This window comes from Candoia aspera, chromosome 4 (assembly GCF_035149785.1).
Source record: "Candoia aspera isolate rCanAsp1 chromosome 4, rCanAsp1.hap2, whole genome shotgun sequence".
NCBI lineage: Eukaryota > Metazoa > Chordata > Lepidosauria > Squamata > Boidae > Candoia > Candoia aspera.
Window position 1 is genome coordinate 51689765 of NC_086156.1, and position 9986 is coordinate 51699750.

The 9986-nt window shown below is 35.8% G+C and overlaps 1 protein-coding gene across 1 annotated transcript in view; it reads right to left on the minus strand.

Moving 5' to 3' along the window:
- LOC134496303 (transmembrane channel-like protein 2) overlaps nucleotides 1–7563 on the minus strand; it is a 39168-nt gene extending 31605 nt beyond the window's left edge. Inside the window, exons 1-6 of the mRNA XM_063302043.1 lie at nucleotides 7521–7563; nucleotides 7190–7237; nucleotides 5805–6117; nucleotides 3451–3603; nucleotides 1953–2043; nucleotides 258–339 (exon numbers count right to left, since the gene is read on the minus strand). Coding sequence (XP_063158113.1) covers nucleotides 258–339; nucleotides 1953–2043; nucleotides 3451–3603; nucleotides 5805–6117; nucleotides 7190–7237; nucleotides 7521–7563 — 730 coding nt within the window. The remainder of the gene's footprint in view (nucleotides 1–257; nucleotides 340–1952; nucleotides 2044–3450; nucleotides 3604–5804; nucleotides 6118–7189; nucleotides 7238–7520) is intronic.
- Nucleotides 7564–9986: the final 2423 nt, after the last annotated feature.

The following is a 9986-nucleotide window of genomic DNA, read 5'->3' on the forward strand; positions in this document are numbered from 1 at the left end:
TGCAGTTCAGTTTCCAAATGAATATTAGCATTTCCTTTCCACACAGTATGAAAGGTCATGGCTGAAAATGAAAGTAAAGATACTGATGGCTTAATGATGGTGATGGTTATCTTTAGTTCAATGAAGTGTTTTATTTGTATACTGATTTGAGAATAAAAGTTGAAAACCAGTTGTTACATTTTGTGAAAGAGCACTGTTTTTCTGCTATATTCAATAATATTTAGACATGTTGATTAAGTAAACAAATGTTAACTTACTTTCAACTTCTTTTATCTTCATTTCCCAAGGTATACATTGTGTCTTAAAATTGTCAAAATCTCTCTTAAACTTGACCCATTTCTGAAAATAAACATAGCAAAAGGTGCTTTTGTTCTAGGCTACGGAAAGTAAAGGAAGACTTGGGAAATTGTTTATGGTTTAAATGCCGTGTGGCCTTCTAAATCTGATGCATTTCAGTTAAACACCACACGGTCCTCCTGACTGGTCAGAGGGAGGAGAGATTTTCTGTCTGTCTTTCCAACAATATCATTTAAAAGTGAACTTGACAGGCTGTATCATTACGGAGAATGATACTTCAGCAGTTATGCAAGATTTTGTTATTTTTCTGTTCCCAGGGAGGGGAGAGTTTCTTTGAGGATTCTATGCCTTGGGTGGAAAAATATGTAGCAAACCTTTGTTAATTGGCATCTTGTCTTATGAAAGCAGAAAACCACCATTTGCTCTGCTGTTCTAGGCAGCAAAACCTTGAGTCAAAAGCCTTCTCAAACTGAGAAGAGGCTAAATACCATAAAGGAATCCTCATCCACACTGATCTCTGCAAATATTTAACATTTCAAATTGTTACCCTCTCCTTCAACTCGAGAGAGCCCACAGCTTGACGGTCTGTCAGAGCTTAAGTGTGTAGAATAATTTAACACATCCAAGGTTCCAATACTCAAAGTTGAGATTCACTCCCCGACTTGGTAAATGTACTCGGTTCTCTACATTACAAGCAACAAATAATAAATAAATAAAAACTGAGGCTACTCTATAAGGTAGACTAGTTTGTTTATTATTGTGTTATAGAGGGAGAAGGAATGGTCTAAGTTTCCTTTAGGGCCATCTGAAAAGTTGATGCTTTTAGATTTGCACCAGGTTCTTTGATAATAGATCACACTACCAACAGTGGATGAGTTCTGCAGTATTCAGTGGCTGACCTTGGCTTCGAAAGTAGATTTAAAGGTTCTTCTGTATGAACCCAAACCCACTCTCTCTCTAACAGCACAGTTGTTGCATGAGGATGTCTTTCTGGAAGGCTGCCTTTCTCTTGCTGAAATGGTACATTTCCCCAGAATTTTGATTATACAATGTTATTGCTGATACAGGAAAAAAGCAGCTTTTACCTCACTTCCAATTAATGTGTCTATTGTGATTAGGAGCATAGAGGACTAACGCAGGTATTACTTAGTGTCTGCTATTCAGCCTGTAAAAAGTAATATGATTTCCTCCTTTCCCTTGTCAGGACTAGAGAGATGATTTTCAGAAATACTCAAAAGTTTTTAAGAGGCTGTTTTCTCACAATACTCCTTTTAAAAAGGGATTTATAACAACATAATAAAAAGGGGAAAAAAACCTGCAGCCATGCCCTGTTCTTTGTTTTATGAAGTCCTAGCACTCCTCATACCCTGCATATAACTGTATTTTTTCCTTAATGAGTCGGTGGGTGAGTAGAGTTTAATATGTTCAGAAAGAATGAGAGAGTGTGGTGGAAGAGATAAATCTATACAAGTTAGTTTTCAGATTTACTACCTGCCAAACACTGAGTTTTGGATTCTGAAACTCACATCAGTATTTTAATTTTTAATACAAGTTGTATAGACTTCTAAATTCCAATAGTAAAAGCACCTTACAAACTATACCAATACAATAAGTATGGGGAAAAATTGCTTAACCAAAATTCTTACATCACTTACCTTTGTCAATATCATCTTATATGCATACAACTTTTTTCCTTTTCCCTTTCCCAAAGCACCTTCAAATCTTTCTACAAAATCTTGAGCCTCCCTAAGTTAAAAATTAAAAAACAGATTATATTTATCTATTATGATATAATGTAATATAATGTAATATATCTGTCCGTCAGAGATAGTTGATCAAAATGATTTCTAACGGTCTTGCATTAATCTCAAATATAGTATAAATATTAAAGGTACTATGCTTGAACTCACAAGGCTAACTCTGTTTCATGGTCTAACATGTAGAAATCTGAAGTAACAATGCAGTACAATTATCTGAGATTCCTCCTCCAAGATCATTCCTGCCTACATTATACACTGATTTAATTTCTTCCATTTAATAATACAGCTTATTAGGATCTGCTGGAACATTGTCAGTGAATAACTATTTGAATTCAAGATGATCACTCACTTACAGCCAGGTTGCCTTCTCCAAGTCTTTCCTTGTTAGTTCAACTGGCAAACTGCACCTAGCTTATTCACATTTAGAAGTTCAATGAGCTCCAATAATGAATGGTATGTTTTCATTACAGGCACTGCAGTTTTGTCCATGAGCTACAGATCACCATAAAACCATAATTCCATAGGTCCATGGGGAAGTTCTAGAAGTTCTAATAGGTCACACACCAAAAAACTGTGACATTTCTGATATAGGTAGATACACTACAATATGGGGAAAATCTAGCTTCCTTTGCAGCATTTTCTTTATCCTTTAGTATCCCTGGACTTGCTTTCTTTATACCACCAGCCATTTTGTTTTGTCTTCTTATGGCAAAGCTCAAGCAACATTTTGTATTATCTAATCAGTATGAAGTAGCATATGTGAAACTGCTTTGTACTGAGTCAAACCATTAATTCTTCCAGCCCTGTACTGTTTACTCCAAATGGCACCAACCCTCTGAGACAGCTGATTTCCCATCATTTTCAGCCTGGTGAAATGACGAGAATCAAAGCTGAACTTCCGCCATGCAGCTTCCCTGTTGCTTATGAGAACATGCTATTATTTCAGGTACATTAAGTCATTCTCTTAGATAAACATGGCAGCTTTTTTCTTCAGATCAGTAATCAGTGTACTGTGTTTTGCCTAACAGCTTACAAACATGAACATCTGAAAGTGCTGAAAAAATAACCACTTGATTCCTGCAGAAAAAAGCACCAACAATCAAAAAAGGCAGAAAATGACAACCATTCTAACCATTCAGGTTCATATTTTTAATTAATGCATAAGATGAATAAAGAGTTGTCATCTATTTTCCAGTTACACAGATCAGTAACAAATCTTTCTTTTAAGCCAGCCCATGGAGCAAAACTTTGATTTCCCAGGACTAGGGTGCTCAAGAAGTTCACCCACCAGCTGCAGAATATCATCTTTGTGGAATGTGGAATGGAATGGCAACACAAATGCATGACTATGTACTTACAAGTTGTGTGAACAATAATCACCAAGAAAATCTACCTTAGCACAGTCAATTTCTTTGCCATGCGCCAGGGTTTGCTTCGTATAATAGATGTAAGTTTTTTCTTTTCTTCCACCTGTTCCTTTAGCTTGGCCAGTTCCTCTTCAGAGAGAGATTCATCATCTGAAGAGTTTGGAGTGGAAGACGAAGAACTAGGAATAAAAACACAAAATCAGACCAAATCCAAATGCTCACTATTACATACAGTAATTCTTGAAAATCTTCCATGAGATTGCATTATATATTCTCAACCTATCATATGCAGCTGTTGTATTTTAAAAACAACCAAGGATTTTAAAGTAGTATTTGCTGGTATTTGCCATTTTTAAACTTGCATTTGATGTCAAGTTTGTTTGTTTAGTCATAGTTATATGCTGTTCTAATCAAAGGTATAGATGTATATAATAAATGGCTGTGGATGGTTAGCTTATGCATTAGATGTCTATAATTTATCCAACAGTCAAGTAAATTGGATGTAAAGAAGATTAAAGTTGCAGGGAAAAGGTAGCATATGCTGATAGGGGGAAACCTAGTTATTCCCCTGAAGATCTAGAGTTTCATCAGCATGGACCACTTTAGGAACTGGAATAGATATTGGCAACTGAAAGATACTAAAGACATCTTCCCATAAGACTTACTGGGGTAGGGGAGATCATTTGGGTCAGCACAGTAACATTAGGAATGGGAGAGGATATAATAATGTACTTCCCACCAGCAAGCAGGAGAAATTGCTGGAAACCAATCAGTTCTTAGATGGGGATGACTAGACCTGATGCAGAAGATCTTCACTTTGCCATTTTTCCTCCACATTTACACGTTGGTCTTTCCTATCTACCATTTCCTGCTATACTTAGGTCAATACTTTTATATTTTAACTGATCCTTATTATATGCCTTGTTTCTGGAAGGCATTTGTGGGATTGATCTGGATCCAGGCCTTGGGAACACAGGTATGTGTCATCTTGTAAATTAGCAAATAAAAGAGCTTGCACTATGCAGAAAAATGGGGGTGTGATCAAAATGGCAGCATAGCTAAGAGTTGGAGGGCTTAAAGGAGAGATGGATTGCTCAGCAGCAGTAAGCTGGGCTCACCTGGATTGTAGATCCAGACCCTTTGCTGTACCAAATTACTTAAAAGACTGTAACGATGAAAGTGGTGACCAGTAGCTTCCCATCATTTCAATAACTCTGTCATGCCTGTTTGTACTTAGGATTCCTGTATCACTCCCCCCTCCTGTACCCCTTGAGTGCCAGTAACTGATGCTGCTGATACAAATGCTCACCATCACACACCTCTAGCCCTACAAATTATATTTCATAGGATATTATTTGGAACAAAATGGTTGAAAATATCAGCTCCTGATACTTCTGTGAAAAGGATGTCTTGTCCTGGATCTGGGCAATTCCTGAGCAACAGGTCTCAGTCCTGTTCTTCTGGTTCTGCACAGTATGATGGGCCATAATGTGGGCAGCAATCAGCAGCTCAGCATGTACTACTACATAGTTCTGAAGATTATTCTCAGACAACATGCTTCAGATATATAAGCAATCTGGTAGTGACTTTTTCTCACTAACAAATTTTATTAAAGAGCATAAGCTTTTGTGAGTTTCAACTCACTTCATTAGATGCAGCAGAGCTACTAGACTGCTGTAGGATTTGAATTCGGATGAGGTGGTGGAGAAGACAGGTGGTTATGCAGGTGCAGGTTACATGTGAGACGGAGTACAAATACCTTATCAATCAACAGTTGTAATGTGTTAAAAACCATTGTGAATTCAGTAGTTTCTCACTTGACCACCATAGACTGACATGGCTCTCTTCCTACAATGCCTGCAGATACATAAAGTAATTTATTCCATAAATGGGATTGGAATATCTGAATGCTCTTGTTATAGCCCAGCTATGGTCATGAAAGAGAACACTGGCCAGCATACAGAAATGTGGCCTCCTTGAAACAGCATGGTCCAGCACTTTCAAGTTACCCTTAACCATTGTGAGTTTTGGAGATTAAAGCTGTGTTAATGTACTTCCATGAAGATTTGATACAGTCTAGAATTCCACAAACTGCTTCTGGTTCCAGAGATCTATTTCTGGAAAAACCCAAACTACCCTGAAAACCCAGATGAGCCAGATTGCTCAAACACAGAACATAATTACACATCTTTCTTTGAGTCTCATTGTATAATACATTTTGATGACAGTATCAGAAGCCAGTAATTGGCCAAGATTCAGTGAACTGAACAAGTAATACATTATTTTTCCTATTGTATAAGAATTACTCATATACAAAATACCTAACTATTTAGAACAAACTTGTGGGCTTTTGATGAGGGGAATGGTGAAAATGTCTTACCTTTCACCTGTATTTTTCTTCTTCTTTTTGTCCTTTCCTTTTACTTTCTTGTTTTCAATCTCTTTTTGCTTTTTGTCTTTCTTTTTCTTTCCTTTTACTGTTTCCTCCTCTTTGTTTTCTTTGTCATCCTTATCTGTTTTCTGATTTTTCTTCTTATTTGGTTTCTTCCGCCTGGATACTTCTTCTGCCTCTTCATTTTCATCATCAGTATCTTTTTCATTACTTTGTTTTCTCTTTACCTTGGTAATTTCCTTTATGTTCTTTTTTGGGGCTACTTTTTCCTCTTCTTCTTCATCCTCTTCATACTCAAAATCTGTGTTAAAAAACAGTGTTTGATTTAAATAAAACTGAAGAGTTACACTGTGGTTATTGCGAATTTTGTCTTTCATTTGACAAAAGCAGAAATCTTCTAAATGTAAAAACCCCTCTAATGACTACGACCTTCTCAAAATCAGTCCTAGCATTGCAAAATCCAGACTTAATGCTACCTATTGAAGAGACCTATTGAAATCAATGGGACTTAAATTCCTCGTGTAAATCTGAATCCATCCTCCTTTTTTTCTGAAATTCATCAATATAATAGCGAGACTTAGGCATTGATAATAACTGTGGGAGTGGTATTCTTAAATATATTAGTAATGTATTTGATACATTAGAAGAGAATAACATTTTATTTTGCATTTTTAAAATGCAGGAAAGTAGCTGAAAGTGAAAAATATAATGGGCTATTATATTGCAAAAATGTATACATTTTCCTGCAAAATTGCACTGCAGCTCTGTTCTTAATGCTTCTCCCACCAATATCAATTTAACAATTCACAACCTGAAAGATTAAAGTTAAGGCTACCATATCTGAACTGCAACAATACAGATGGCAGCAAAGAGATAGCAAAACCTCTTTTGATCCCATTTTATGGTTGGCAGATTTTTGCAGCCCAGATCTGGTAGCCCTATTCAAGTTCAATGTAAGGAAAAACTTCCAAATATAAGAGAAGTCCATTGGTGTCATCCGCTCTTAGGAAGTTGTCAAATTTCCTTGACCAGCAGCATTCACACAAAAGCTGTACAAGAGATGTAATAATTTTACGTTTCATGAACCCTGCTTGTAATCTGGATGGTTAAACTAAAAGATTTCTCAAACCAGTGATTTTGTAAATTAACACTGTTTTTGCCTCAGCCCTTAAAAAAATATACAGACAAAAGTTGATTTTGACATAAAGGCCAGATTTGTTTTTACTCATGTGCCCCAAAGACTGATAGTCACTCAACAATGCTTAGATGATTGCCAGTAGATCTCAATTTATATGCACTGCATGCAGTTCTCAGGAAAATAAATTCTTCAACACACTCTTTCAAAAGACAGCAGCTATTCATCTTTTATTTACCTTCACTTTCTGTGTCGCTCTCCACTTGTCCATCAATCTCCATCCCAACTGCAAAGCAAAAGCAAGCACCACTATCACATTTGTCATCATCTTAACATACAGTAGATTATTCTTAGGAGAAAAAGCAGCTCTTTCTTGTCATAAATTTGGCCCGATCTGAATTTTAAAATGTATGTTCTGTTTTCGATTCCTCTGATATTCCCAACGCTGTGCAAGTTAATTAAGGTTCTCCGTGTAGTGATATCAGATATGCTTTGTTTGGAAATTGAACATGAAATCAATGCCAATTTATTTTTTTCTAAGATGCTAAATACTGGTGAATCATACAAACCATCTTCCATAATGATCTGTAATTCACATTTCTTCTTTACCATGATGGATATTCCTTTAAAAAAAAAAAATCAATGGCTTCAGATACTGCTTTTATCCACACTGCTTATAGCTATCTGTGCCTTTTCTCACACTTCCTTCTTTAGCTTCTTATTGGTATGCATAAAGCAAGCCTGTCTATGAATCTGCAACTACGGGTTCCCTCCAACATTATTCTTGAATTACACAGTTGCTTCAGCTCCCAGGCTGCAGGCGTAAGGGTGATTCATGGTACCAATTCAATCCAATCCAGCCACTTTCAGCTCTGATCTGTTTTCAACACAGAAAGCACCTGTTGGCATTGCATTGCATTGCATTATTTAAACATGAAGGAAAGCTCTTTGGAGACAACTTAGATGAAGACACACACAGTTTCAGTTGTGGCTATATGGTTATCTCATTCTTTGAAAAAACATTAATTTTCTTCATGGCTTTTGTGGGGGAAGATATGGGGGTATTTTATAAGAACTTTATTAGTTTTCATAGCATAGCTAAAATACAAAATAGAAAATGTAGAAAAGCTAGAAAAAAGAACTGAAGGAAAAAAAACTATAAAAGTACAAAGAGACAGAAAGCAGAAACAGAAAGTGACTTCCAACTTTCTCCAATACAGATATATGTAAATTTACAAATCTAATCTATTACAATTGATTAACCTATTATAGCATTATTTCTATTACAACAAACCATTTAAAATCACTAAAACCCAAAAACAAAACATAATTTTTTTCTATTACGAGCAAGTACTCTAAAAGTGGTTGCCAAGTAAATATAAATCCAGAAACAGAATGTTGTCTTATTAAAGCTGTTAATTTAGCCATTTGAGCCAAGTCCATTAATTTAACAATCCAATCTTCAACTGTAGGTATTTGTAGATCTTTCTATCGTTGTGCTTATAACAATCTTGCCGCTGTAATTATGTATAACAGCAAAACTCTATGTTGTTTCTCTAACTCCTTCTCCATCAGTCCCAGAAGAAAAACTTCTGATTTTTTTTGTATATTTACTTTAAGAATCTTTTGAATAATAAAACATATTTCATCCCAGAACTTTTTAGCCTTCTCACAGGTCCACCAGAGATGATAAAAGATTCCTTCACCCTGTAAACATTTCCAACAAACGTTAGTTACACCATTATACATTTTGACAGCTTATTGGGAGTTATATACCAACGGTACATCATCTTATAAAGTTTTTCTTTTAAATTATAATTCAACATAAATTTCAAACCCTCATCCACATGTTTTCCCATTATTCCAACATAATGATATATCCAAAATTCTTAGCCCATTTAATCATTCAATCCTTGACTTGTTCATCCTTTGTATTCATCTACAACAAGATCTTATACATCTTAGTAATGACATGATCATCATTTATACAAAGATCCATTTCAAGCTGAGTTATTTTGTTAACAAATTTATAATTCTTTTTATCTAATTTAAAACGTTCTACCAATCATACATAGGTGAACCAATGGCATGTAAACCCATCCGACTCTAACATTTCCCTTGTTTTAATTTTTGGTTCACCATCTTCAAACTTTAACAAATCTTTATATTTTAACCAGCTTGTTCCTCCCACATTTGATATGGGGGTATTTTAGAAAGGTCAACACTGATATTTTTCATTTCCCTTCAACAGTTTAGATGGATTCCCAGCATGGTGGTCTTCAGTTATATTGGGACATCAACCCCCCAAATTCCCAACCAGGGTAGTCATGCTGACAGGGAATTCCACTTAGATGTACTGTAGCTCTTAGACTTCTGAAAGTCACCAGATCAAAGAACAGTGGTTTCAAGTGGGAGTGTCAACAGTCAACAGTGTGATTGGCCTTGCCCGTTTTTTTTAACATGAGTCGTGTCCATTGTATACAAGCAAAAGGGGCTTCGGTTGCCCTGCAAATTTCAGGGCATGTGTATCTAGCTCCTATATACAATTAAAAAGATAATTCATATAAATGTTAAACCAAGAATGAGCCAGAACATAACCTTAATTTATTCTCTTAGCTGTTATGATTGGGTTAAAGACCGTATGAATTGGGTAACTCTACTCAGAGCAGAACAGGTCCAGTTCTTCTCCTGTTCAAATGATGTCCTACTTCAGTTCTTCCATAGACAATTCCCATTTCTTAAGAAGCAAACATTTAATGTTTTAGGTTTTCTGTTCAGCCAATGGGGGTTAGTTTTCTTAGAAGGATAAAATGGCTTGTCTACTTTATTTTTTCCTCAGAGTAATGGAGTGAAAATGAGAGTCTGGCTTATGTTTTTCTTTTGGTTGTTGGTTTTGTTTTGTTTGCCTCTGCTTCCTGAGTTTGTGGCATTGAAGATATAAATTAGTAATGTGCAACTATGAACCTAAACAATTACTTATGTAAATGCCAGACTAGAGCAGAGTGCATGAACAATTCATAGAGCTCTAGCAATGC